Source organism: Thrips palmi, unplaced genomic scaffold, assembly GCF_012932325.1.
Source record: "Thrips palmi isolate BJ-2018 unplaced genomic scaffold, TpBJ-2018v1 HiC_scaffold_15, whole genome shotgun sequence".
Classification (NCBI taxonomy): Eukaryota; Metazoa; Arthropoda; class Insecta; order Thysanoptera; family Thripidae; genus Thrips; species Thrips palmi.
In genome coordinates this window covers 3,880,516-3,907,893 of record NW_023144624.1, presented here as the reverse complement: position 1 = coordinate 3,907,893, position 27,378 = coordinate 3,880,516, and the positions used below count along the sequence as shown (strand labels likewise).

The window sequence follows — 27,378 nt, the reverse complement described above, 5'->3', positions numbered from 1 at the left end:
GCCTGCCTCCTCCGAGCCTCCGAGCCTCCCAGCCTCCGACCCGACGATGAGGAAACTGGAAAGTCAGTAACAAGCACTCAGCACACGAGCACGGCCCTACCGACCCGACCCACGCCCTCCTTCCTCTGTCCGTCCGCCCGCCCGCCCGCCCGCGTGTCTCCGGTCTGTCTGTCAGTCTGGGCTCCTCTGCATGGCGCCCCACCGTATCTTGCAGTGTCACGCAGTATCTCCCTTCTTTTGACTGATAGCGACAGCGGAGTGTCGGCAACCCGAGGAAACTTGGTAGTATAACACGACAGGGGATGTTTTGTCAGTTTCCAACGACAAATCAAAAAGTGCTTGCTCTGCAGGTTTAACAGTGCGGCTTGTCTTGTTGTTGTTGTTGCAGTGATCCTTGGGCCGGGGCTGGCTGTCCCGGGCCGCGCCCGCCCTGCCCGCACGCCCGTCCGCGCCGACGGGCGGCTTGCCGCCGAGGCCGTCGAGGTCGTGCGCGAGGACGATGACGGCACGAACGAACCACACGCACAACATTGCTCAATAACTAGCACTTTTAAGCACGACTGACTCACTGCCACGCGATATCTGTGATAGAATTTTTTGTTTCCGCGCTTTTTTTTTCGTACTTGAAAACGAGAGAGTTTGTTTGACGGCCGTGACTGCGTGGCTGACTGCGTGGCTGGCTGTGGAGCTCGCGGCTGGCGGACGCAGAGCAGAGCGGGCGGCGACTGGGCGGCGACTGGGCGGCCACCGCGTCATGCTGTACCGCGGCGCGGAGCAGCGCTCGGCCCTGCTAGTGCCCCCGTCTCTGGCGAACAGCACGTGCGGCGCCGTCAGGTGAGTCTGTCTCTGTCTACTATTCTGACACACCCGGCAGGCTGTTTCCGAACGCGGCTTTCGTCGCTCTGTCTCTCTCACCCCCTCGCGGCACGCCCCATGCAAGGGAGGCACCGCTGGGTACCACTGTGTCGTTCCCTGCCCCCAGCCACGGCCCTCTGGAAGTCCTTGGCGTTTTTAAAGTGACGAGGCGAGTACGTCTTGATGAGCCACCCGGCGCGGCAGCGAGGCGCGGCAGCGTGGCGGCGTGGCAGCGGGCTGCTTGCACAAAACTTAACACTTGCACGGCGACTTTCTTGCGCGTTTCAAAAGCAACAACGGGGAGCTCCGACGCGCCGCGCGACGCCTCCACGCCGCCACGCCGCCACGCCGCCGTGGCCCCGGCAGGAGACGCGGCGCAACGCGATCAGAAGTTGACTTCCCCCTCCCCTTCCCCTCCACCGCGCCTCGCAGCGTGACTCGCATAGGCAAGTGCTAGTTTGTCTTTGCCCGTTTGTGTGACGCTGTGTGACGCAGTGTGACGCTGCGTGGCGCCGCCGCGTGCGTCCTTCAGCCCGTCTCGTTAGGCGCGTGTCTTCTGCATCTTCCTCTCTTCTTATTCGACTCCATTCCCGCCGAAGGACGGGCGGAGTGGAGAAGATCCAGGCCTCGCCACGGCCGTCTTCCGGAAATATTATTATTTTTATCGCGTTTCCAATCAGCGAGGGCCTCCGTCGGCAATCCCACCAATCGCGGCCAAATCCTCGGGCGGCGTGCTTCGCGTGCCGCGTCGCCGCGTCGTCGCGTCGTCACCGCGAGTGTCAATAAATTGAAACGATTCTCTGCGCGGCTGCGGCTGGCCGCACCGTGCCCACCCTCTGTTTTCCTCGTGTACCCGACGGGGTCTCGGACGGGGTGGATGGGGCGGGGCGGGGCGGGGGGACGCCGTTGTCGGGTCGGGCCAAGAACGGTCTCCCTCTGAGCCGACCCCCGCCACCGCCCCGGGCGGCCCCGGCGGCCCCGGGCCACCACCAGCGCGCGCCCAGCCCGGATTCTTTCTCTCCTTGAAGCCAGTCAGGATGGTGTCCTCGCCGGTCCCCGCCACCAGTCAAATGAAAAGGTCCCAAAAGAGAGGCGAGGAGATTTGGGGAGCCGCGGGCCTCGCCGCCATCGCCGCCCTCCTCGCCGACACGGCGCGCCACGCCGAGCGCCACGCCGAGCGCCTCGCAGACCGGCGGCCAGGGATTTGGCCGAGAGGGAGGGGGAGCGGAGGGGGATGATCGTTTGTGTCGGACTTTGCCCTTTTTTCCGAGGACGGGGGTGCCAACGGAGTCTGCAAATTACCTGTGCGCTTCACAGAGGGCAGCCCGAGGGGCAGACGCGCGGCCGGACGCAGCGACGCGGCGACGCGCGACGCGGCACGAGAGCTTTCAAGTTCAACGCGGACTTTTCACTCGTATTTTCCAGGTTGACCTCTGTGTCCTCGGGTGTGTCCTTCGGGGACGTCGCCCAGGCCACCATCGTCCTGATCCTGTCGCTGGGCGTAGTCGGCGCCAACCTCATGCTGATCGTGGTCATCAACAGCCGGCGCTACTCCAAGTACATCCACGAGCAGGTGCGTGCGATGTGTCACTTTCGAATCGCTGAAGTGTCACTGGCGTGTCCCTGACGAATCGCTGATTGTTAATGACGAGCCGTGGTCGAGTTCCTTGCGTGTCTCTGACACGTCACCGACATGTCACTGGCATGTCATTTTGTTGGGTCGCTCACGTGTCACTGACGAGTCACTGCCGGTTGCTGACGTGTCGCCGAGGCGCTGTCTGCGGCGTACGTGTCCTTGGCCGGTGGCGCCCGGGGTCCTTGGTCGTGTCTGGCAGTGTCCCAGTGTCGTCCCAGTGGCCCCGCGGCCCGCCCCGCGCCCCGACCGCTGCCAGCCCGTTTGGTCGAGGGCTGGCGGCTGGATGCAGGGAGGGGCCCATTCCCATTTCATATTTAAATAAATTGGCGGGCTGGTCGAGACTCCCTTGCGGAGCGCGGAGCAGAGGCAGCGCCTCGTGTGTCGGCGTGGCGGCCGATCGCCTACAAAAACACGGCCGCCTCGCCGCCGCCGGGGCGCTGTCACGAGAAGAAATCGGGCGCCCCGTCGGCGGCGCCGACGTCGAGTTCCCAACAGCTCCGGCGCTCTGTCTCTCTCGCTCTCTATCGAGCGCCACACGGGTGCGAGAGGGACAGAGCGACGGAAGCACTGTTCTGAATGCTGGCGAGCGCAAGAACTGAGCGGCTTTTGCACTGTTGCAGCCGCGCTACCTGCTCACGTCGCTGGCCAGCAACGACCTGGCCATCGGGCTGCTCGTCACGCCCTTCGCCCTGGTGCCCTCCGTCAACCACTGCTGGCCCTTCGGCGAGATCGTCTGCCAGATCCAGGTGAGTGTGAGCAGCATCTCGACGTGTAGCGCCCGGCTGGCGGGCTGTGCCGCGGAACAGGCGTGCGCGGCGTGCTGGCCTACCCCACGACGATCGGGCGCTTTCGGCCGCGGCCCGCCGCCCCGCGCCCCGTTTGGCCTCACTCACTCTTCCTCATTACTTATTTGCAGTCGTCGTTTTGCTGCCCCCCCCTTTTCCCCACCGCACGGTGGAGGGAAGGAAGTTGCCGAAGCAATCTCCATTCTATTAAACGACACGGCACGAGCCCCCGCCCGGACAGAGCGCGGGGAGGTACGGGTTCGAGTACCGCCGACTGCCCTCTTTTTATAAGGGAGGAGCATTGTGTGTCTGTTTTTTGTGTCAGTCTATCTCGCTGTGTCTCTTCTCGGCGTGTAAGGAAGGTTGACTACCTGGGGGAGCTTTTTCAGGAGCCTCGGTGGTTTAAGGTTCCGAGAGCGAAAAGGCCGTGCGATCCCGGCAGTGAGATCCTGCAATCGCTGCAATCGCACATCATTTCGGAACATTTTTCGACTGCCTTCCTCCCGCTGCAGCTCAAACCCGTCCCCGAACACACGGCTAGAGGCACAGCATGACAGCGCAGTGGTCAAGGTCACATTAGCCGAGTGACTGCGCAAGCGCGATGGATTTATCCCCGACGGCGGGTGGCGCCTCCTTGATTCATCGGGGAGGCAATCTTTGAAACTGGCCTTTGATTGCTGTATGTTCGGTACGGAAGCGCCGGACAGTGGGGGTATTAATGTGGTACACAACCACCCCGTGAAATTAAAAAGACTGGGGAGGAGGTGTAGAGTTCCGTATTTTTCATCCATTTTCTGTCAAACGTCGTCTGGAAGATGATTGCGGGGCGCATCGGTGCACCGACCATTATTTTGACCTACCTGTCAGTCAAAAATGCCAATATTTTTACTGAATTTTTTAATTGTATATTTTAATTCAGGTCGATCAAAGTAGATAGGTCTAGTTTTTGTCGGTCTAATTTAGGCTCTCTTTAAGTGGTACGGACCTCTTAGAAGGATGCTGCAGAAGCCTCGAGACCAGAAGGGGCGTCGAAGCCTGCGGGAATGTTTGGAACGTTTACTCCGCAGCCCAGCGTGTTAACACGATCGTTGCCAACTGTGAAACACGAAAAGGATTGAGTGGAGGCGGGCCAGGCCGCGAGGGTCGGAGAAAGGAGGCCAGATTAGTTGGGAGGGGGGAGGGGCTCCAGTGGGGCGGCTTTCTGAAGAAGGAAGAGGAGGAGGGGGGGGGGGCTTGTGGGAGATAAGCTTCTGTAAGTAAGCCTCATCAAGGGGCGAGAAAAATCTAGCAGATTCTTTTTCTGCCATCATCCCTCGCAATGCCCGTCCCCGTCCCCCTCCGCGTCGTGCTCGTCGAACTTCCGGAGGGGCGACCTGCCGGGGAACGCTTGCTCGATCGCAGCGCGTCAAGTTGGCGGGCAAGCGGGCCAGCACCGACCCCAGACTTCTGTCTCAGCAAGTTCTTGGTTTTGCATAAAAACACAAAAAAAAACAACCGTTACGTTATTTTCCGAGGCCAGACTGTCGGCGCTCGGACGGCGGAGTACACGAAGTAAAGTTCGGAATACGCAATGACGGACCGCACCTTGGACTAAAACGTCAATGTTTTCAATTTATTATGCTTTTTAAAATTTATCGATCACGCGTATAATCTCTGGAAAAAGAAAAGAAAAGGTACACCGAAACAAAACCTGCCACGCTCCGAACATGCTCACGATATGCTGCGTCATCAAACTGTGAAACGCCGTGCGGGCTGAGACTGCTGCGCGTTTGTGCGTGCGTGCGTGTGCGGAAAGTACTGAGTGGAGCGGGCAGCTGCGTGAAAGGGTTTTGAGAAAAGAGCAGAAAGGAACAGAGAGGGAGGAGGAGGACCAGGGAGAAAAAGAGGGGAGGGGGTGAGGGATTGTTAGGTCGAATGTTTTCGCGTTTCGAAAGGCCTTTGCCTGCTTTTCGCCGCAGCGCGCGTGTGTGGTTTTAAAAGCTGGCCGTCAAGTGCTGTCACGCACCGCGGGGGCAAAGAGAGAGAGAGAGAGGGGGGGGGGATAGTCGTGGGATGGAGGGAGGTGGGCCGGGGCCGCGGTGCGGCGGTGCCGGGGGATGTTGAGAAGTGTTTTGGAAGGGAGCGGGCGCCTGCAAACGTGATGGCCGCACTGTAAAACAGCGCCCCCACCCCCTCCGCCCTCTCCCCTCCCCGTCCACGTCCTTCCGTCCTTATTCACCGAATCGGCCTCGGTGGCCTCGTGGAGCGCCGGGTGCCGGCAGGCAGGAGGCACGCGCGCCGAAGCAAGGCGGAGCGGGGCGAAGCGGGCCGGGGCGGGGCGGAGCCGGCGATACGGTAAAGGCCGGTGTATGGGAACCACCTGAATTGGGTTATGGCGCACGGCACGTCGGGGCGGCCTCAAGTGTGTGTGTGTGTGTGTGTGTGTGTGTGTGTGTGTGTGTGTGTGTGCGTGGGTGTGAGTGAGTGAGTGTGTGGGTGGGTGCGCGCCAGCATGTGAGCGCGTGGCGGGAAATGGCAGAGGGTCCCAGACGGCGCGCCCTGACGTCCTGACTCAACGGGATCCGCGTCTTTCCCACTTACGGGGCACTTCCCCGTCCATCAGCGCAGCGGCGCCGCGGCGAGGCAAGGCCGTGCGGAGGGCCGGCGGTGGGATTCCGGATGAAACACCTGCTGTGTGTGGGGGCTCGCGCCAAGGCTTGCGCCGTGGGGCTGTGGCCTTGGGCCTTGGGCCTCGGGCCGTGTGGTGGCATGAGGATAGGATTCGCGTTAGGGGCGCCGCTCTTTTCCACCTTTCCTCGTCCGCCTGCGGCTGGCCCTCGGGCTGGCCGGCCCGGCGCACGTCCACCCATCCGTCCGCATTTCCCTTCGTCCTTCCGTCTGTCTGTCTGCTCGCTTGTCTATCTATCTGTCTCTGTCTGTCCGTCCGTCCGTCCGTCCGCTCGTCTAGGGACTCGTCTAGGGGCTCGTCGCCTGCCATCTGAATTCGTCGCGGTTTTGAATGGGGTCGCCGGTCGCGCCGCCGGCCCGGCCCGCCCCGCCCCGCCACGGCCCCACCATTATACGGGAATCTTTAATCACGAGATGCCGCGACGCGACGCCATCACGGCGACAAATGAGCCGCAAAATTTCTCAGATTCCAGAACGCTGCGTCAGAAAAGCAATGATGGTGTGTTGCTTGTTGTTTGTTGTTTGTGCCCGGCCGGTCGCTGTGCCTTGTGCCATGCTTGTTCCTTTCCCCCTCGCGAAAATGGTCGGAAAGCCGAGACTGTAATTAATACCCTGTCGGACACGGACTTGCATGGATGAATGGATCGCCTTGTCATCGGCGCTGATGGGCACGGCCAGGGGCGAGCAGGAGGGGGGGGGGAGATGAGCAGGAGGGGGAGGAGGGCGAGAAGGGATGCCGACGCGGTGCTCCGTCGCCTCGCCTACCCAGCGCGGCCACCACGGCCTCGCTGCCCGGCCAGGGTTTCGCTCTGCTTCGCGGGGAGCAAGTTTTGGCGGTTTTGGCCGCGCTTCGCGACGCTCCGTGCTGGCTGCTGGTGCTGGCTGCTGGCTCGGCGCGTCGCGCGGTGCCCCAGGGCCAGGCCAGGGCGGCCAGGGCCGGCCGGGCGCCATCTCCGACATTCGCGGGAGTCGTTTGGCGCCAACTTTATCCTCATTTGCCTGAATATCTAATCGCCGCGTCCCGAAGGTTCCCGAAAGATGCCCGAATTTTTCCGAAGGTTTCCGAAGGCTTCCGAAAGTCCCCCAAAGGTGGCTGAAGGTCTGGGATGTCCTGAAGGTCCTGGAGGTCCTGTGGGCGACAGTGTAAACGCCAGCCGCACCGCCTCGGGGACGGCACGCCGACGGCCATGAAACGTGAAAGTGAATCTCCCCCTGACCCGATTCACTTCCTCCCCCTCCGCCACAAAAATCGCGCGCCGCCCTCCTGATTCATATTCATATTGGGCGGCCGGCACTCAGTGAAAGTGTGGCCAATATTCCGGCGCTTGAGCCGAAAAACGGTCTCGTCGGCCAGGCCGGGCCAGGCCGGGCCTGCACTGCAAATCGTCGTGACGTATCATGTCCCGCCAGAACTCGACTACTTGCAAACTTTGGTGCAGTCGGCGCCCAGCTCTCGTGGTCCTCTCTCCCTCTCTCTTTCCCCCTCCCTCCCTCCCCCTCACTCGATCACGCGGGAGTAGTGAGTGAGCGAGTGCGAGTGTGGCGGTGTGTGGGTGGGAGAGTGGGGGTGTGTGAGTGTGTGTAGGCGCAAGCGGGGCGCAGCGGATATGTATCTCTGTCTCTCTCCTCGTCGTATCCATCATCCTCGTCCTCGCTCTCCCCATATCCCCCTCCCCCTGTGTTTGCCTACACCATACTCGTTCGCTCTTCCACGCTGCCACATCCACCTACACTTTTTACTCCTTAAAAAAATCCACCAAAACAACAACAACAACAACAACAACAACAAAAACGACGACAACAACAAAAACAACCACAAAGTATTGTGGTAAATTTTATCACTGGACCGGACCAAAATCTGGTGTGATATAATTGAATTTATTATGGAGGTCAGTCTGGTGAAGTTTTACGAAACAGCTTTTGGAAAAGGGTTGGGGGCAACCTATTATGTGTTTCTGTGCTCGAGACAACGCCAAGCAGTGCCCCCCGCGCGAGGCTGTGCGAGGCCGCGCGAGGCTAGGCGCTCGCTGCGCGCTGCCGCCGCTGAGGCGCGGAGAATTGATGTCCGCCAGCATGGAGGGAAATGACTCGGGCGCTTCGCCTCGCTTCGCCTCGCTTCCCCGCCGAGCCGCCCTAGAGCGGCTGGAGCGGTTGGAGCGCCCAGAGCGCCTAGAGAGCCCTCGGTGGCCCTGACCTAGGCTTGGCAATAGCAAAATGCCGTCTGCAGTGAGGCGGGGGGGAAGGGGAGGGGGCGATGCTGCATCGGCGCGTCCTTGCCCAGCCCGCCCACTCGCGCCACACACACACACAGACACACACACTCACACACACCACACACAGACGGAACTGATTTGAACCGAGACTGACGCGCATGAATGTGCGGTTTCGAACTAGCCAAACGCTGCCGCTGGCTGAGTCGGTTGACACCGCCGCAGGCTGACACCGCCACACTGCGCAGTCACTGACACCGCCACACTGCACAGTCACTGACTACGCCAAGCGGCGCCACGCGGCCACGGGTCCCGTGTGTGTCAGGGCTTTCCCTCTAAGCGCAGCTGGCAACGTGGCCAGCTTGAACACGACGCCATTGCCATCCGGGCCCTGTGTGGGTCTGTGCGTGTGAGCGTGTGTGTGCTGGTGTGCGTGTGTGCGGGGGGAGGGGGGGGGCGTGCATGTGAAGGGGGTTATACGGGCTCCAGCTGTGGGTGGACCATTCGGGATGTCTCTCTCTCTCTCTCTCTCTCTCTCTCTCTCTCTCTCTCTCTCTCTCTCTCTCTCTCTCTCTCTCTCTCTCTCTCTCTCTCTCTCTCTTCCCCTCGCGGTTATCATGACGGCCGACCGCGTGGTGTAATTTCATAACTCATTCCCCCAGAGGAAGTCGTTTCTTTCTCTCTTTTTCTCCTCCTTTTCCGCGCGTTGTATTTTTGAATTGGAGCCGCGCTGCGCTGAAATGCAGAAATCTAGCGTCCGCCGTTGGCAGGGAAGCCCTTATCGAGATGGCTGTGAATATTGACCACCGTAAATCAGAACGCCGTCCCCTTCATTCCCCCCACTCTGTCTTTTTGTCCAATTAGGCGTCGCGGCCAAGTCCATATCTCGAGATCGGCCATCGGAGTAACTGGTCCCAGTGAACCGTGGGGGCGGGTAGGCCGAGGGGTAGGCCGAGCAGGCGGGGCTGGCGAGGCCGAGCCAGCCGAGCCAGCCCAGGCAGGTGGTGCGGGTAGGCCAGGCGGCAGGCAGGCAGGCGGGCAGGCAAGCAGGCAGGCAAGCAGGCAGGCAGGCAGGCGAGGGTGGCTGGCGGGCGGGCGGACGCCTGTTTGGACCGGAACTCCACTCCGGAACGGGGACAATCTTGCCGACAACCCCGGCCTGCTCCAGGCTGGAGGCCGGGCTGGAGGCCGGGCCGCCCTGGAACGGCGAGGGTCGGGGCCGCCGGGGCATCCCGGTTGGCACTCTCCGAGGGCCTTCCAAGTGACCGGGCCCCGCTTCGCCCGCTACGCCCCCGGAGCCCGGCGCCCGGTCGTCCGGTCCCAGGAGCGCCGAGCAGCGCTGCTGAGGGCCGTTGACCCAATTCTTGAATTATCACCGTCTCTTCCTTTTCACTCGTCATCCACGGCGACCGGGCCACTTTCCTCCTGTTGCCCTTCATCGACGCCCTGCCGGCCGATTCGTCTGTCTCTCTCGCTCTCACGGGACGTCCCGTGGGGGCCCGCGGAATCGGCCCGCTGGTTTCTTAGCAGTGAGCGAGTTGGCCGGACTGACTGACTGACTGACTGTCTTTGGTTTCCTCTCGTCTTGTCGCAGGCGCTGCTCCGGGGGGCGCTGACGCAGCAGAGCGCCGTCATCCTCATCTGCATGGCCATGGACCGCTACATGTGCATGCTGCACCCCGTGCGATACCACCGGCACTCCAGCAAAAAGGTACGGTGTGCATTCCGATGAAAGGGCTGCCTGCAAGTCTCACCGCGTTTCAATGACTCGTCCGCGAGGCTGGAGCGCCTGTGAAGCTGAGGGTAGGCCATCCCGCCACACGGGCCTGACGTAGACTTGCCTATCTTCGGCTCCGCAGGCTGGCGCAAGCTTGGGCGGGCGCTTGGGCGGGCGCGCCGCCGGACTATGCTCTCCACTCGACAGGGACGATGCTGCCTGGCCTGCCCGACCGCCAGCTTGCCGGCTTACAGGACGAGCATGGCAGCTTTCCCTCTGTTCCGCAGAATTAGCATCGAGCCCCTCCGCCTCCGCCGTGCTCTGCCGCGGAGTGGCGCTCGGCTTCGCTCTGCTTCGCCTGGCGACGGCCGCGTCGAAAGTACACTTGTGGAGCGCAGCCCTTCCCTTGGCTCTCCGACTGTCACGATTCCTTCATGGCCCAATCATAAAACACGGCCTGAGGTTTCCGGTGCCTACCCGCTGCTGTGTGGGAATCCGATCACGCCGGGGAGGGGGAGGGGCAGCCGACCGGAAATCTGTGCTCGGGGGAGATTCGGCGCGCCGCTCCGCCACGCCGCTCCGCCACGCCACCATGTAGCGCGGCAGCTGCTTGACGACGGCCCCGCCGGGCCCCGGCCTCGCCGAGGGCCTAGACGGCACCGCCGGCACCGCAGCCTTTCATTTTGATTCACGTGGTCGCACCGCAGCGCGCAGCGCTTCTCTCATTTGTATTTATTTTTGCCGAGCCTTCTTGTTTATGTTTTTTTTTTCGTCCGGCAGTTACTTTCACGTGTAGCTGCAAACGAAGCGCCGCCGCGCCAGTTTGACTCCTTTGCGCCCCACTTCGCTTTGCCCCTCTTCGGGGAGCCCGGCGTGATACGGCGCCCAGCCGGCGCGCGGCACGGCCCCTTCCAAGGCCCCTTCCGACCCGGCCGACCCAGGTGGATATGAATGCAGCGAGGACGCCGTCGATGGCGCAAGCCGCGCCCCAGCACCGGCAGCACGGCGTCGACGGCCAGGCCGGCGAGCAGGCGGCAGTATTGAAATTTGTTGTAGGGCAGCGGGAAGTAGGGGGATGGGGGAACGGGGCGACGCCGTCCCAGCGTCCCGGCGACAAAGCCATCAGCTCCCCTTTGGGACCACTTGCACTCCCCCGGAGGCCCTGGAGGCTGAAGGTAGCAGCGGCCGACGCCTTGGCTGCCTGCCTGGCTGGCTGCCTGGCTGCCTTGCTGCCTTGCTGCCTTGGCACGCGCTGTCTTGGCGGCTGGCCTGCACTGCGTTGACTGCGTCACGCTCCGCCAGTGCTTTGCCCGTGCCACAGCCACTGCCGTCCGGGGCGCCCTTCACTTCACTCGCCGACAGTGCAGTGCGAGGGCGGATGTGTCGGATCGAGGAGGAAACTAGCGAGGCCGGCGAGCCTCGCTGCTCGTCCTATTGATTCTCCCAGCCCGGCCTCGGTCTCTGCTTTTGTCTGGCGGACGCCGCTCACGCCGCTGGACTGGCGCACCGGCAGGCAGCGCGGCTCGGCGCGGCTCGGCGCGGCATTAGGCGCAGACCGCGCAGACGGCCGTGTTTACAGGAGTCTTTATGTTCTCGAGGCCCCGCCGGCCTCACCGGCCCCGCCGGCCCGGCCTAGCCAGCCCAAGCGGAAAAGGGGAGAAGCACGCCATTGGCCAGGCAGCCCGAGGGCGGCCCGACGGCGGCCGGGTCCCTCCGTCTCCGCCCCGCCGAGTGCGCGGTGCAGCGCGTTGCAGGGCAAGCCCACCCGATTCACCGCGCCGATACTCCGCGCTAACGACTAACGAGCGGTGTCGACGGGGTCCTGCCGCCCTCCCCCGCCGCGCGGCCCGCAGTGATTGGATTGCCCACTTGGCGATACCCCTTGCAAGGCATAACGACGACGGTGTTCCCCGCCCCGGCCGGCCGGCCGGCCTCGGCGCTCGATGCACTGTATCAAGGCCGTCGAGGCCGTCGAGGCCGTGGGGATCGTCGAGGTCGTCGTCGTCGTGCGAGGAGCGCGGGGCGGCGCGGCCCGACCTATACTTGGCCAATTAAGAGCTGATCGGCGGCCAGATAGCGGGGCTGCCGGGGCCCCGGCCGCCGACTCGGCCGACGGCGCGGCCGGGGACGGGCGACCCTCCGGAGGAGGGGGACGGGGACGACGGGGTGCTTGCAGCAAATAATTTCCGGAATGGAGACGCCGTGCGAAATTTGTTGGCCGTTCCCACTCATATTCTGGCGAGACTTGCCCGGGGGCTCGGCTTCCCCTCCCGCCAGCCCCGACGGCCTCCGCTTGCACCGACCCCCCCCGTCCCCCCGGCGAGCTGCGCTAGACCATCCAGACAAGCTTTGTCAGTCGAAATAACTACTGGGTCAGCTCGTCTAGCCTTCTCCAGCCTTCTCCAGCAGGCAGCTCCCAGCCTCCCGCCCAGCCTCCCGCCTGCCGCCTCCCGCCCGCCTCCCGCCTCCGCCCCGCCTCCCGCCTCCGCCTCCCGCCTCCCGCCTCCGCCTCCGCCTCCCGCCTCCCGCCTCCCGCCTCCCGCCTCCCGCCTCCCGCCTCCCGCCTCCCGCCTCCCGCCTCCCGCCTCCCGCCTCCCGCCTCCCGCCTCCCGCCTCCCGCCTCCCGCCTCCAGCCTCCAGCCTCCAGCCTCCAGCCTCCAGCCTCCAGCCTGCAGCCTTCCGGTCGGCCCGTCCACTACCCGCGCACTTCCGGCGCCGCAAAGCCTTCGGCCCGCCTCCCGGCCTCGGGGCTTCCAGGCTGCTTCCGGCGGCCTCCCCTGGAGTCTCCCCTGGAGCGCCGCGCGGCGCCGTGTCCAGTTGTCTTTCTCCCTCGGTCCAAACACGAAACTGCTACAAGAGAGCGACCGCGGCTCCCTCGCTCGCACATATTTCTCCCTCTCTTTCCTTTATTCCTGCCGTCGGTGCCGTCGGTGCAGATTGAATGGCCATTCAGCGGCCACTCAAGTCGTCGTGGCGGAACAAAGGGCACGCTCTGTCTCTCTCGCACCCCCGCGGAACGCCCATGAGTGGAGGGAGACAGAAAGCCCCGTCCGAGATGAGCGTGATGCTTCAGACTTCCCGCCAATCGCATTCGGAAGGCGAGGGCGAGGCGTTGCTTGTGGTCGCGTCGTTTCAATGATTCCAGTCGGCGGCTGGGGCGGCAGGGCCAGCCTCCCTCCAGGGTCCAGGGTGGCGCGGTCAGTGCGGCCGGCAGGCGCGGAGGCTAAGTCGTGAGGTGACCCTTGGGTAAGGCTTACCTCTGGCCGCCTCCCCTCCTGTAAGTCCCTGTAAGTCCCTGCAAGGCCCTGCAAGGCCCAGTAAGTCCCTGTAAGGCCCCGTGAGTCCCTGTAAGGCCGATCCGCCACAGTTCTCTCCCATTGTCGCCCCGCTCACGTCTGGGTGATAACACAACACACGGCGGGGCGTGGCGGGGCGCGGCGGGGCGGGACGGGCCGGGGCGTGGCGGGGCGTGGTGGGCCGGGCCGGGCCGGGCTGGGGCATGGTTACGCGGCGGTACAAGTCGTGGGTCGGCCCGGATCCCCCAGGGTGCTGCCGCGCTGCCGGCTTGGTTTGGCCCGGCTCACGCGGCCAGCCCGCGTCGGATCCTCAGACGCACTGCTAAAAACAAAGCGTCGTGTGTGTGGCAGGGGCAGGCTAGACCCTGCGCCGCCTCGCCCGCCGGCATGAGGGAGTGTGAGTGATCGTGCCTGCCGTCCTCCGAGACCCATTCATTTATTTCCGCACTGCAGCTGGGTCGCGTCGAGTGCGTCGCAGACGGTCGTAGAAGACGGAAGGATTACATTTTGTTTCTTAATGAATCTTTTTGCTCTGCTTTGTCAGTAGGGTGGCGCTTCTGCCTGCGTTCTGGGTCACGAGGTCTTGCCATACTTTAAGTGTACCTCACAGACGCATGCCCGGCGGACGACGCCAGCCCCGTGATGACGGTTCCCCCGTTTTACCGCTGTGCTCTCTTTTCTTTTTCCAGGGCTGCGTGGCGGTCATCTCGATGACGTGGGTGCTGTGCCTGTCGCTGTTCGCGCTGCTGGTGCTGCCGCGCGGCGGCTACTACTTCAACCACACGGGGCTGCTGGCCTGCGACCCGTTCTACTCGCGGGCCTCGCTGCGCATCCTGGCCTCGTGCTGCTTCTACTTCCCGACCACCATGATCCTCATGTACTGCTACGGCTCGGCGTTCCACGTCAACAAGCTGCGGCTAAAGCGGGCCGTGACGGGCTGCGGACAGCCCCACGCACAGCAGGGCCACGCCGTGCAGGGCCACACCGTGCAGGGCCACACCGTGCAGGGCCACGCCGTGCAGGGCCACGCCCCGGGCCACGCGCACGCCCCGTCCCAGAGCCACCACGCCCAGGGCCACGCCCAGGGCCACGCCCAGGGCCACGCTCACGCGCAGAGCCAGGGCGCCAACCAGGGCGGTCTCGAGGCCGTCAAGACACCGTCCACGCTCAACAAGGTTCGTGCGTCTCTTTGTACCTCTCGGTTTGGCGAAATCACCCTCTTTGGGGCAGGCGTTGTGGGGGCCAGCCCGCCGCCGCAAAGAGCCCTTCTTCAGCCGAGATAATTCACTTGGAAGAAATGAATGTACTTGAATAGCTTCAAATACACCCGCTTAGTGTACACTGGTTCAAGAGTTGCCTGGTTTGGGTGTGGAAGAATCTTGAGCGCGGTGGAGTGTATGGTCCTCCGCGGCCCCACCCCACGCCGAGCCGCGCCATCCCGCGGGCTCTGCTGCAGCTGCTGGATCTCCACAATCTGATAGTCTCGACCGATTACCTCCGGTTTGAGTCAAACCAGTGGGGGGCGGGGCGAGGAGGAAGCCCCACCGGGGGGGGGGCAACTTGGGATTCGGTCGGTGTTCGACTGGTTCGCCGCGCGCCCCCGCGCCGCTAAGCGAGTAGGCTTAACGCCCTGGGCCTGTGGCTTCTGAAGCTTCCGAATCTTCTGAAAACACCCGGAAGCGATGGGGTGGCGCGCCATGGCGGCGGAGGGGGGAATCGAAACATCGAAACGCAGAGCCTGGCGGTTTGGCGGGCGTTCCGCTAGTTGCGGTTTGGTTCGAGTCGGCTTGGCGGCCTCCAAACTTAATTCGGCGTTGTTGCTTTTGCGCTGCCTCGCCGCTTGCCGCTCGCCGTGCCCCGCCGCGCACTGTCTAATCCCGGCCGACGGCACCACGGCACGGCACGGCGTGGCACGGCAGATTATCCACCGTTTCCTCGCAACTGCCATGCGGCCGGGCCGGCCGGGCCGGCACACCGCCGCCCCCAGCACCCCCGTTTATTTAAAAAAAATCATTTCTCTTCCTTGCCGTCCGTTTGTTTTGTTTGCGTCCGTTTGGCCGCCGCACTGCGGTTTGTTTGTTTGCGGCGCGCATTCGTCTTAACTTTCATTTTGCGGGACGGACAAAGAAATGGTAGTCGGCGGAGAGAGTGGGGCGGAATGAGAATGGGGCCAGGCCGCCAGGCGTGTCGGCCGGGCTTCGCCGGGCTTTGGTTTACGCGGCCGCCAGGCACCCTTCAAATGGGCCTCGTCTCTCCGGACTGCCCGTTGCTGCCCCTTGCTGCCCCTTGCTGCTCGTCGCTCTCGGGGCACAATGAGCAATGTCCCACAGTGGGCCAGAAGACCGGTGGTTTGAGCTCCAGAATCGCTAAATGGCACTCGAACCGAACGTGTGACCCCATCGATGGATTCCTCGTTCGAAGAGCAATCCGTTGGTGCGGGGTTACGCGTTCGTTTCTAGTCTTATGTAGCGACTCTTGATTTCAAAACGCGTCTAGAATTTTGGCCGCCTCCACAGGTCTTCTGGCCCACTGCGCGGTGGTCCCCAAGCCGGGAGAGGGGGAGAAAAGGGGGGGTCAGGAAGGCCTCTTCGGAGTGGCGTTTCGTTTCGTGGACTCCAATCAGCCTCAAACGAGACTCGGGCACCAGTGGATTTCTCGTTCGAAGAGCAACCTATTGGAGCCATCACTCTGAAAATGCGGAGCTCAGAACGCACCCATCACAGCCTGTCCGGGACTAGACTGGTCCACTTCCCACTTCGTGCTCACGCCGTGCCAGCCCCAAAGCTCTAGCGCTACTCAGTGCCGTTATAAGGCGGACACTCCGCGCTGATTGTGGCACTGCCGCGCTGCCAGTGCACTAATTTGGTGAGAGGAGTGTGTGTGTGTGTGTGTGTGAGAGAGAGAGAGAGAGAGAGAGAGAGAGAGAGAGAGAGAGAGAGAGAGAGAGAGAGAGAGAAAGAGAGGGGGCTAGTAAGAGTGAGATAGAGAGAAGCCCCTCAGTCCAGCAGCCTGGGACGCCGCCATGCCGTTGCAGTTCTTATGGCCGGACACGGAAAAAGGGAGGGTGGGGGTGCCTCCCCGCAGCAGCCCGCAGCGGACCCCGCTCGCCCTTTTATTGTTACAAACGCTGTCGAGTGGCGGGCCTAGCCTAAAGTGCCGACCGTGCCGACCCCAGCGTGTTGTTGCTGAGGTCCGGGTTCGAGTCCCGCCCGCGGCGTCAGCGCGCTTTTAGCCAGGTAGAAGCACACTGTTGGGGGACTCGCCGCGCCAGGCTACGCGCGCCGTGCCGCCGCCGGGAGAACACTGTATCTGGGGGGACTTTTTTTCTCCTTCACCCGTCATTCCCGACGGAGTGAAGGAAGGAAGATGGAGGGCTCTCTGCCTCAATTGTACAATTCTTTTAAAGTGGCACTCCTGCGCTCCTTTGCGAAAGTGAGCACGGCATGGAAGAGGGGAAGGGGGCTGGAAGGGGGCACGCCGCTGACGGACAAAGAGAAGTTGCCGTTTGGCGGTTGGCAGGGTGGGGCGGGCGGGGCGGGGCAGCACGGGGCGCGGCTTCCGGGAAGCCCCCGTCGAGCCCTCGCGGCCCGCTGGGCTTTGGATCAGCAGCTGGACGTCTCAATGATGATGAAGAACGTCGATTCTTTGCTCAGCACGATGAGCGCGATGGCGGTGCCACGGGCAAGGCGCGGCTGTGTGCGGCGTCGCCTTTCAGAGATGAAATCAGATCAACGTCCCGTGTTCCCGAGCGGAAACTGACGCGCTGTCCGTTTAAATGGCCGGCCTTTTTTCTGGACACCGCAAATGTTTCGCCGCCTGGCTCCACTTTTATCGCACCCGCTCATGGCCTACTTGTGGCACCCGGGGGCATTCACAGTATGCGCATGCGGAAAAGCTAAAACAAAATCCCGAAGAAGAGATAGCTCGTTTGTGTGGTGCTAGCCTCCAGGAGTACGCGTAGTATTATTTAATCGCCACATAACAGCTGACAAAATATCTGCCCGCCATGGACCGAAGCGCATTTTCTTTTCTTGTTTTCCTTCATCTTTTTTTTACGCCCCTTTTTACGTGCGGAAGCTACTGAGCTGCAGCGAGGCCGAGATGATGACGACGCCCGCGGCAGTCCTCGGCGCCCCGGCCTCGGCCGCCTCGGCACTCCGGTAGAATCGCTTGCTGCACGTCGCCGCACTATATGCCGCGCCATCACCGCGAAACTGCACCGACAGATACACGCACGGGCACTCTCTCTCTCTCTCTCTCTCTCTCTCTCTCTCTCTCTCTCTCTCTCTCTCTCTCTCTCTCTCTCTCTCTCTCTCTCTCACACACACACACACACACACACACAGACGCGCTCGCACTCACACTCAAACACGCGGTCGCGAGTGCAGCAACTTTGGCAGTCAGGTTGTGAGTTAGTGCCCGCGTGGTTACGACCAATGCCAGAACCCACCACCAACCCTCAACCCTCACGCCGTGCGCTGCTTTCTTTCGCGCTGCAGTGTGGCTGCGCCCGCTCTTTTGACGACGCCGCGCCCTCGGCCGCGCCACTGCTTCCCTTCCAACGGCAACGCCCCGCGGAGAGGAGCAGGCCGAAAATTTCGTCCGATCCATTTTCACCGCCACGGGGTGGTGGACCACTGGTCGCCCCAGGCGCCCGCGGTGTGCCGGGTAGGCAACCCACGGGCACGCTGGACACGTGAGCGGCGCGGGCCGGCCTACCCTGCACGGCGCTCTGGTCCCGGCGCCCTTGCTCGCTGCGTGCGCTGCGTGCCCCCGGCCTCTCTGGACCTCTTCCAGCCAATGGACAGCAGCCGCTTATATTGGAGCGGCACGCGGTGAGACACCCCACAGTGGGCCAGAAGCCGGCGGAGGAGGCCAAAACTCTCGACGCGTTTTGAGCTCCAGAGTCGCTAAATGGGACTCGAACCGAACGTGTGACCCCACCAATGGATTGCTCTCCCCCCTGGTGGGGTCACACGTTCGTTTCGAGGCCTGTTTAGCGACTCTGGAGCTCAAAACGCGTCTAGAGTTTTGGCCACCTCCACCGGTCTTCTGGCCCACTGTGCACTCCCCCCCGGCTTTTCTGCCGCGCGCCCCTCCTACGCTGTTCCCGTGATCTCCATGGAGGAGTGCTTGTCCAGGAGCCCCGCCATGGTTCGAGCCGCTGCAAGTACCGCCATCGGCACACTGCGGTGGTGCGAGTGTGGCTACCCACGGGCTTGCTCGGCTTGGTGGGCATGGTGCTACGGTACGCCGGCTCGATGGTACCTGTGCTGGGACTGGGACTTTGGCCGGGCACGGCGGCACGGCTCGGTGAGGGCCCTCGCCGACAAAGCGCACTCTGCATAACGGGCGACTCATGAATCATGATGGATGCCCGTTGAATGTGTTGATGCCGCCCTGCACTGCAGACAGACTCCGAGCCGAAAGCCCCGCGTCTCTCTCACACACGCGTGGGGCAACCCGTATGTGAGTGAGAGAGACAGACCGATGGGACCCCCGCTCGCTCGGAATCAGCCAGGGGACTGCCCGTCCTCTCACCTCTTCTTCTTTTTCGCTGTTTTCTCGCGTGCATGCGCGCGTGTATGTGTGCGAGAGAGAAAGAGAGTGAGGAAGAGTGAGCAAAGAATGTGGTTGCCATGGTGATTGGTTGTGGTGGGGGTTGCGCCGTTGGCCTGACGGTCCGGCAGTGCCAAGAAGCTCGGTTACAAATGGCCAACTGTCAGCCTGGTGGCGTTACTCCAGGCTGGGGCCTGCAAGGGGGTGGGATAGGGTGGGGTTCCCTAAAGAACCCAAAAGTGGCGGGGCGGGCTGCGGTAGCCCGGCCGGCACTTGCTTCCTTGTTTTCCGGCTTCGGGCATAAAGCGTCTAAGACAGTGGCCCCACCGTCAACCTGCCTCGCTGGTTCGACTTCCCGCTATCTCCCTCCGCGCCTTGTGAAAGGGCGTGTGTTTGTTTGTGTGTGTGTGTTTTCGCTGGGAATGGCCGTCGACTTGACTCTGTCTTTTTTCCTGTGCAGCTGGTGACGCACGAGCGGCGGCTCAGCACCGTGGCCTCCAGGACCATGGCTGCGATGTCGCTGGGCTTCATCGTGATGGTGACCCCGTGGACCATCCAGGAGGTGGTGGCGGCCTGCACCGGCTCCAAGGTGGGGATTGAGGCGATCGGGATGCCCCCCCCCCTCTGTTTTCCTTTCATCTGGGGACCCGTGACGCCTAGCGCGGCCTAGCGCAGCCTAGCGCCCCATCGCGGCCCCATTGTGCGCAATGCACGTCGTCCCCTCCGCCTCCACCTAACGCTCTCCGTGTCTGCCCCGCAGCTGCCGCCGTTCCTGGACTTCTTCTTCACGTGGCTGGCGCTCAGCAACTCCTTCTGGAACCCGTTCCTGTATTGGCTGCTCAACCGCCAGTTCCGCAGGATCTGCAAGGACATCTTCGACACAAAGGTACCGCTCTCGCCCTCCAGGGACAGGGCCAGCTCCCCTCGGGGGGTCGCGCTTTCCTTCTACTTTCTTTTTTCGAGTTTGTTCGTCCCTAACCAAGTGTTTTCGCTGGCGTGTTTTCGCAGGTCCTGTGCCGCAAACCGCCCTCCGTGGCCAAGGAGCCGCACTGCTGCTCCAGTCAGCAGAGCTTGGGTGGGGCCGGCCACCACAGCCACCACAGCCACCACAGCCACCACAGCCACCACAGCCACCACAGCCACCACAGCCACTTGAGTCTGCACCACAGCCTGCGGGACAGGGACCGCGACCGGGGCCAGGACCTGGACGTGCTTGACCGGGACTGGAGCCGGGACCGCAAGCGGGACCGCGACAACGTCCGCGACGACGACCTCCGCGACGACTCCAGCGACGAGAACGGCAGCGGCGCCAGCCTGAGCGACGGCAGCAGCAGCGGCGGCGGCAGCCTCAACAGCAGCATCGCGCGGCTGGCCGTGCCGCCGCCGCCGCGCCTGCAGCCGCGCACCGCGCCGCCGCCCCTCACCGGCCTCGCCGTCTCCCTGGCCTCGGCCTCGCACCCGGACCTCGAGTCGCTGGAGTCGCTGGAGTGCGGCAAGCTGGTGAAGGGCATGGCGGGGCTGGAGCGCACCCTGTCGGCCACGAGCCTGACGGGCCTGCCGCCCCGCATCGTGCCGCCGCACCATCTCACGCACTCGTACCACCACCGCCACTACCAGCACCAGCACCACCATCACCACCACCGCGCCACCACGCTGTGCGGCTCCGCGCGCCCCAACGGCAGCGTGCCCAGCGGGCTGCTGGACGCCGCGTGACGACGGCCAGGCGGCGACCGCGACCGCGACCGCCCCGAGGCCAAGTAGAGCGTCAGCAGCGTCAGGCTCCTCACGTGCTGAGGGCGAGCCATGGGATTGGCCCAGCGCCTGGGTCGGTAGGCAACCCCTCAGGCAACAGTGCCAACGCTTGCGCTGCTGTGCAGTCCGTTTGTTCAGACACACGCAAATCTCAGAGTGCATCGGAAATCTGAAACCTCCCAGCTCAGGCGGGCCTTAAGGGTCGGGCCTGTTAGGATATGTGTGAAAGAGTTAATTGAAATGGGCTATTTGATTCTATGGTTTTGTTTGCTTGAGATGGGATACGGTGAAAGCATGGTCGAGCCCTACATATCGGATATGTTTGTGTTCTGTTTTGATCTTATGACCCGCCCTGACGTCATGCATCATTCCCTCGCGGACCGTGTCCGAGGGGCTGCCTACCCAGCAGGCGCGCGCAACGGAGACACGGTGTGACACGTTGACGAGGGGAGAACGGTACCTGCAACCTGCACCGGCTCACTAACCCTTGCAGTGTGTCGCGGAGCGGAAAGTGCCTAGTAAAAAGTGTTGGAGCAGGACACGTGTGTGGTGAGTGAGTGAGTGAGAAAAGTCTCGTACCAAAGACATCCCTGAATGAGGGCTCATAAATTTCTGCTCAGTTTCAAACCTACATAGTATTATTTTTGAACGGATCTTGTTGTGAATAGACATTATAGAGATGGTTCAAATTTGGAATGAATTGTGGTGATACACGTTTTCAAGAGTTTCGGTGGAGGAAAGGTGTGCAGGGAAGTGCGAACAAAGTTGTATTCCAAAAAAAAGCCTTTGGACTTGCGAAAATGTAGTGCAAGAAATTTGATGGAACTATTGAGTGTTTTTTTTTTTGTGCATAAAAGGAGCATCTGTTGATGTCCTGATACATGCCATGTGAATGGCGTGGACTCATTGTGTTGTACAGGTGAGTCAAGTAAGAGAGTTATTACTTGAGTCATGGTGTATGTGCTTTTTATACAGGTCAGTTTTTGTTTTGTAGAATATCAGGGTTTACTTAATATTTAGAAAAGCCTGAAGTGTTTTTTAGTTTTCTTATTGAACTGTTTTAATTTGTACGTAAGTGACATGTGTAAATAATGAATGTAAGCGCGCCAAGCAGAATTAGATCGTCCTTTCTCAGTGATAATGGTAACTCTTGCTTCTGTGTTACAATACAACAATATATTAAAGGAGAAAAAGAAATGCAAATGATTAGAGACAATAATTGTTTCTAATTAAAACTGCCTCAATAGTAGTGGAATAATTATATCTTGAATTGAAGTGGACTTCTACTTCTAATTGTAAATTCCATCATGTTACCAAAATATTGTTTGTACTTCACCAGTGGGATAGTGACGGTCACATAAAATGTTCAATACTAGAATGCTAGTAAATTTGTCAAATCATAGTTCTTTGAGTTACTGTTATGGTATGATTTTGTAAATTTCCTTTCTTTTTCTGGGTTTAATTGTACCTCAGTCCTTAAGAAGGAAAAAAAGGGAGGTGTTAAATAGTGTTGACAAATAATGAAAACCGATGGAACCAATGATCTTTGTTCTTCAGCGTGACACATTGTGCCCATGAAATACGTAATGTGAAAAGTTATGCATGGCTAGGCCTATGACTGTGGCAATATTTTTTCCTGTCTACTATGCTGTTGACATATTTTGTCACATTGGAGAACAAATGAAAAGAGTTTTCCATTTGTGCGCCAATTATTTATAAATTTGAATTGCTCACTCCTGACATGCTTTACTCCACCGTGTTAAAGTTTGGTGGTGTGATAGCAGCGTTTTGATCATATTGGATTTCCCTGCTGGTCAGGAAATACTTGATTGCAATAAAGGTAAGAATAATGGAACAGTACTTGTAGCTCGCATTTATTTTGTTTTACCATATGACTTCTGCAATGAAAACAAACTTACTCCTGATAAAATGGATCTCAAAAAGGGTCCGAAATAAAAAAATCTCCAAAATGAAGAAAGCACTCCTGTTGCGCCTGCCAATGAGCGAAATTCATGAGGATGAGGATCAACATTCAATAAAAAATAATTTAATGACAACGTATGTACACAAACAAATAAAATCCACCTGTTTCCTTTTCTCAAATTGGTGCATGACAGGTGCAGGACACAACATCAACATCCAATATAAGAAATTTGGCTGATGCTATTCATGATTTGAGGAACTTGTGTTTCCTCTGTATAATGAGAACTGCTGTTGAGCGCGAAATGCAATGCTCTCCGCTGACCCCAATATTGCATGAGGATCACCTCGAAGCATAGATAGGTGCGGATGGGGGTGAGGGTATGGTATCTGATAAGTGGCATTCGTTGATGCCGGGTTGATGCCAACATGAGGAGGGAATGAGTCGAGCTGCTGAAGTTGTTGCTGATGGAGATAGGCTTCAACATTATGATGTTGGTGGGCTGGCTGTAATTCAGTCAAGGTATGAAGTTTGGAAGGATGATTATGGGTTGGGCTGCTTGAGGAAGATGTGGAAACTGAAGGCAGACCTGTATCACAAACTGAGGGGCTCTTCATCTCTACTTGAACGTGATCAATAACTGAGGTGTCTGCCACTGAGCCAGCATTTGACTCATTATCTGTATCACCTTGACTTGCGCTTTTTTTCCGCTTTCCACTTTTGTTTTTGTTTGGCTTTCTTCCAAAGTGTTTTAATTCAAGGTGGCGGCGCAGGTTTCTTGATTGACGAATGATAGCATGGCAAAGAGGACAAGCAGCAGGTTGATCCGAAAGACCTTTTTTGTCTGCCAATATTGAAGCTGCAAGGGCTGCAGCATCAGCAGCTGCTGCAACATCTCCATCTGTGAAAAATATAGCATATATAGACACCTCTGTGACCAGAGACTTTTATAAACAATAAAATCTGCCGAACAAGAAAATAAACGTAATAAAAAAATGGGGTGGTAACTTTTTTTCCACAAACTTACATGAATCATCCTTGTTTTCCTCATCATTCATGACTAAATGATGAGCAGGAATTAAATTTGAATCATCGACAAGTGATGAGGCAGTCCTCGGAATATCAGGAGGTAATAATGCTGAATTGCTGGCATTTTGCTTCTGACACTTCGGTGCATCTTCTGTCACGCTACTAACAACTTTCTTTATGGTTTGGCTCACATGGGTTTGTGCTGGCTTTGTTTGAGTTCCTGTTGTGATTGTGGGATTTTCTTTGGGGGTACTTTCAATATCAGAGTCCTAAAATGTGACAAAAAAAATTTTAAAAAATATGATTTCATATTACAAGTCAAACAACTGATATTCAATTTTTAGTTTACAAAAAGGAACTTACATCATCTTCAGAATCAACTTTTCCCCACTTTTCGTGAGGTCTGTCTCTGCTATCGCAGTCCTCTGTCTTTGGCTTCCTTTTGCGACAGGATGATTCTGATGCACTAACTGTAGCTAAAATGTCTGTCTTTGTTGCTGCAGCAAGTGACGCTGCATTGACTTTTTGACCAGCCTCAGATGAGATGGCTAGGGCTGCCTCAGCCTCACCCTGAAGTTCTGGTTCCTACAAAAGTGATAAGATAATATAATTTTTTCACAATATTTAACTTTTGACCAACAAGCACACAAAAGAATTTAACAGAAAAAATAGGTTGAGCAATTTTAAAATGTTAACTTACATCGGCAGTAATGGATCCTTCAACGAGACCACGTATACAGAGAATATGAGCTGCTTGCAAAAGAGCGGTCAACTCAGAGGGGTGTACACTCACCGCACCGGTGTACACAAAATCCAGCACTTGTTCTAGTTCAGTTGCACCAATGCCTGCTAATAAAATTACGGGATGCTGACATTGAGCCACCTAGAGAAACAAAAAAAAAAAGACAAAACACATGAGCAATTTGAATGATTATTTTACGGAGTCTCTTTAAAGCCATGAGTACGTCAAAAATGCTAAGATAGCTAGTTCTTCGATAGAGCAAAGATGGTACAGAGAGTAATGGAAGTATATGGTGTTACATACCTTTAACAGGTCTAAAAATAAGGAGCTAGCCGCAGAAAGAACAACTTTGTGTGCAAGGAATGTTCGTCCTCCTGCAGATAAAGTCACGTCCACAAGATCGCCTCTTGTTCGGAGTCCTTTGACTGCATGTTTCAGAGAGGAATCAAAATCGCTCCACCCAAGGCTGTACTGTTGTGCAGAGCTGCCCATGGTTAGGAGCCAGTTCTGTTGACAAAGTTAGCTGTGTTAGTCAAAATTCCTTGAAATAGAAAATTATTCCTCTTCTTTAATATTGTGTTCAAAGTTCTCACAGAAAAAAAGAGCTACTTAAGTGATAACTAACGCCCAGAAGAAAAAAAACATATCTACTCTCCAAGAAAATTAAATCCATTTGTACAAGAAAAATAAGGGACTCCTATGATCATTTTTTACTTGGCTTTCCTCACAAAAGATGCAGTACTTAAAAGACTGCAGGGTCATTTTGGTGCGCAACATGTTAAAAATAATAAGAGCCCATGGATTAAGGAAGAATTAGAGTCAGTGTTTCTGATTATTATTTATTTTTTTATATCAGACTCATAATGTTAATGTTACTTGAATTTAAGCCACAAGGAAGAAAATTCCTACTTATGAATTATTCAGGTAGAGAGGAATGAGCCAAAGTCAACATGTTTCAATATGTTCAATGAAATCAACACATGTTCTAATCAATATTTCTTTAGTATAGAATTTGAGTAAAGGCAGTAGTCTCACATGAGCTCATGTTTGGTAATAATATGAGAAAAGTTAAAATAGACAAACCCAAAGTTATTCTTATTACAGAAAGTTTATTATAGATATACAAAAATACACTTCCCAGCAAAATGCAGATTAGAATTTAAAGCCTGGTTACACACACTTCTGGAAGATAAGTGCCCACATCAAAATTACTAAAGCTAACAATAAACCAGATGAGGAAACTAGAAATGTGCTGTCATGTCAAAATTCAAGAACAAGAATCGGCAAATAAAAATGGAATTTGCATTCACCTTACAAAGCTAAAGACAATAAATTATGGTACATATGAAGGTTACTAGTTACTCATTTTAATAGTAATACATTTGGAAGAAAGAAAAAGTACTTTGTTCAGTAAACTGCAAGAATAGGAGACAGCTGATAGATGAATGACTCACTGCTCAATAATTTGTTCTCTCTATCGAACAGAACTGTAGCTGAAGCTCTAAACTATTCTTATGCAGTATAAAAATGAACACTATAGAATAGAAAGACTAACATTGACATGAATGAAATCGACTCGAATGCAATGAGGGATATATAAGTCATGGACAGCAATTCATAAGAAATTTCAAATCCTTTACAAAGGAAGGAAAGAGGGGCAAGGGAAAAAAACTAATAATATATATTAAGCATAAACAACGATATACACTAAACAGTCAAGCAAAGATGAGGATTTGAGGATGACACTACAGATTTACTGAAATCCTGGAGAAGAAAAAAAACAACACGTTTTAATACTGAATGGCTTACAGCACAACAGTCATTCTAAATAAGACAATGTTGAGCCACGTTTCACCATATGTAACAAGGGCTAGAAATGATCAGATCTTTGCAAATGTCAACAGATCAGGGTGACATATGAAAACTACTTCATAAACTGAATCAGTCATAGGTCCTCACAGAATCCACACCTCATCCAGATTTAAACAATTATAAACTTTAAACACAAGTTTCTGTAAAGAGAAGGAACTCAAAACATACTTGGTGAAATGAGAAAAATATAACATAGGGAGGAAATAATTTAGTAACGTAAAAACAATGTCAAAATCAAATAATCCGAGGAATTCACCTGTCAAATTGAACTAAACCTTACCTGCAATTTCCATAACGATACAGCAAATACCAATAATTGCAAGGAGATCTCTTAAAACGAGTCAACAGTTATTACAGAAATAAATATGACAAGGCGCCAATCACAAAACCAAACCAATAAAATGAATTAAACAAAATGTGCATCAATTTCGCTAGATGGCGAGGGAACTCCTCACACCGTAAACATACTCTTGCTGTTAGCACCCACTTTGGAAGCCGTGTCCTTATGACTCTGGAAGCTCATGGTTAGCTTTGGGGGCATCCTCAGCCTCTCCTTGAGCCGGCGCCCGATTTCCATGATGCTGCTACTGTGGTTTGCGTCGGCGGTCCAGATGCCGATCTTGTCGCCACGAGCGCGCACGTTCACGACGGCCCCACAGACCTCGTCAGAGTACTCGTCGAAGGCCTCGCCCACCATGCACAGCAGCACCTCGAGCCAGTACCGGTCCAAGTCCTGGGTCTTCTTGTCCACGCTCAGGAGCCAGCGGCCGCCGTGCTTGTTGGCGTCGTCCTCCCACATGGGCCGCACGCCCTTTTTGAACAGCGAGTAGTCGCAGCCCGTGCTCAGCTCGCTCGCGTTCCTGATGTGGTTGTACAGGCTCCAGAAGTCCTCCACGGTGGCGAAGCTAGTGATTTCGCGTTGGTTCTCCTCCCAGGTCTTCTTGCGGTCGTTCTCGTAGTACCACAGGGTCCACGTATTGTGCAGGGGGTGCTTAATGAGCATTTCGCCGGACAAATCGTCTCCCTTGCCTTGCTGCTGCTTCTTCTCGTCAACCTCCTCAACCTCGTCCGCCTTATTCCCAGCCATCACTAAGCTATTAACAATGTCAAACAGAGAGTCAAAACTTGCCTTGGTGCCAAGAGCGTAAGTTCATTCACTACGCCGGGTGGCGCAAGGTGGAAAAACGGTTCAAAAGGTCCAAATATGACGGGGATAACTAGGTGACAGAAATCCAGCACAGCTCCGGAGCGTCCTGTCCTTTCCCTTTGCTTTCGCTGACGGCAACGACACCGCAATGGCTGCCGTTGCTTGCTGGCTGTCTGGCAGGCGGGCGCGT

At 57.6% G+C, this 27,378-nt stretch overlaps 4 protein-coding genes across 5 annotated transcripts; 2 read left to right on the top strand and 2 right to left on the bottom strand.

Annotated features, from left to right (window-relative positions):
* Positions 1-473: 473 nt before the first annotated feature.
* On the top strand, positions 474-14,194 carry LOC117641081 (trace amine-associated receptor 1-like; the record flags this gene model as incomplete). The annotated part of the gene is made up of 5 exons (XM_034378186.1): positions 474-834; positions 2,281-2,428; positions 3,112-3,237; positions 9,748-9,864; positions 13,856-14,194. Coding segments are annotated over exons 1-5 (810 nt in total), but the record flags the coding sequence as incomplete, so codon positions are not given.
* Positions 14,195-14,198: 4 nt separating this feature from the next.
* Positions 14,199-21,176, top strand: LOC117641080. Its single transcript, XM_034378185.1, has 5 exons — positions 14,199-14,341; positions 19,186-19,314; positions 19,486-19,611; positions 19,734-20,038; positions 21,146-21,176. The coding sequence occupies exons 2-5, from the start codon at positions 19,231-19,233 to the stop codon at positions 21,174-21,176; spliced, it is 546 nt and encodes a 181-aa protein (XP_034234076.1). The 5' UTR covers positions 14,199-14,341; positions 19,186-19,230.
* Positions 21,177-22,335: 1,159 nt separating this feature from the next.
* On the bottom strand, positions 22,336-27,304 carry LOC117640828 (transcription factor GAGA-like). 2 transcript variants are annotated; one of them, XR_004587461.1, is made up of 7 exons: positions 27,171-27,304; positions 24,473-24,676; positions 24,128-24,310; positions 23,791-24,012; positions 23,426-23,696; positions 22,563-23,299; positions 22,336-22,470 (listed from the first exon to the last, which is right to left on the bottom strand). XR_004587461.1 is itself a non-coding variant. In XM_034377754.1 (6 exons), exons 2-6 carry the CDS (start codon positions 24,659-24,661, stop codon positions 22,641-22,643), a joined length of 1,524 nt encoding a protein of 507 aa, XP_034233645.1. In that variant the 5' UTR covers positions 24,662-24,676; positions 27,171-27,304; the 3' UTR covers positions 22,336-22,640. The 2 variants fall into 2 exon arrangements, 1 of the variants encoding a protein (XP_034233645.1); XM_034377754.1 differs by having other exon boundaries at positions 22,336-23,299.
* On the bottom strand, positions 25,259-27,174 carry LOC117640829 (eukaryotic translation initiation factor 4E-1A-like). Its single transcript, XM_034377755.1, has one exon. It carries the CDS (start codon positions 27,126-27,128, stop codon positions 26,493-26,495), a length of 636 nt encoding a protein of 211 aa, XP_034233646.1. The 5' UTR covers positions 27,129-27,174; the 3' UTR covers positions 25,259-26,492.
* Positions 27,305-27,378: the final 74 nt, after the last annotated feature.

What these genes read in the sequence shown, in the direction of transcription:
- LOC117640828 (XM_034377754.1), bottom strand. Translation starts at nt 24,661, where the DNA reads ATGGGCAGCTCTGCACAACAGTACAGCCTTGGGTGGAGCGATTTTGAT. An exon ending in TATTTTTAGACCTGTTAAAG is followed by an intron (nt 24,311 to 24,472) that starts GTATGTAACACC and finishes TTGTTTCTCTAG; the next exon opens with GTGGCTCAATGTCAGCATCC. An exon ending in GGAAAACAAGGATGATTCAT is followed by an intron (nt 23,300 to 23,425) that starts GTAAGTTTGTGG and finishes TATTTTTCACAG; the next exon opens with ATGGAGATGTTGCAGCAGCT.
- LOC117641080 (XM_034378185.1), top strand. Translation starts at nt 19,231, where the DNA reads ATGGCTGCGATGTCGCTGGGCTTCATCGTGATGGTGACCCCGTGGACC. An exon ending in AGGACATCTTCGACACAAAG is followed by an intron (nt 19,612 to 19,733) that starts GTACCGCTCTCG and finishes GTGTTTTCGCAG; the next exon opens with GTCCTGTGCCGCAAACCGCC. An exon ending in GAGAACGGCAGCGGCGCCAG is followed by an intron (nt 20,039 to 21,145) that starts CCTGAGCGACGG and finishes TGTTGTGAATAG; the next exon opens with ACATTATAGAGATGGTTCAA.
- LOC117640829 (XM_034377755.1), bottom strand. Translation starts at nt 27,128, where the DNA reads ATGGCTGGGAATAAGGCGGACGAGGTTGAGGAGGTTGACGAGAAGAAG.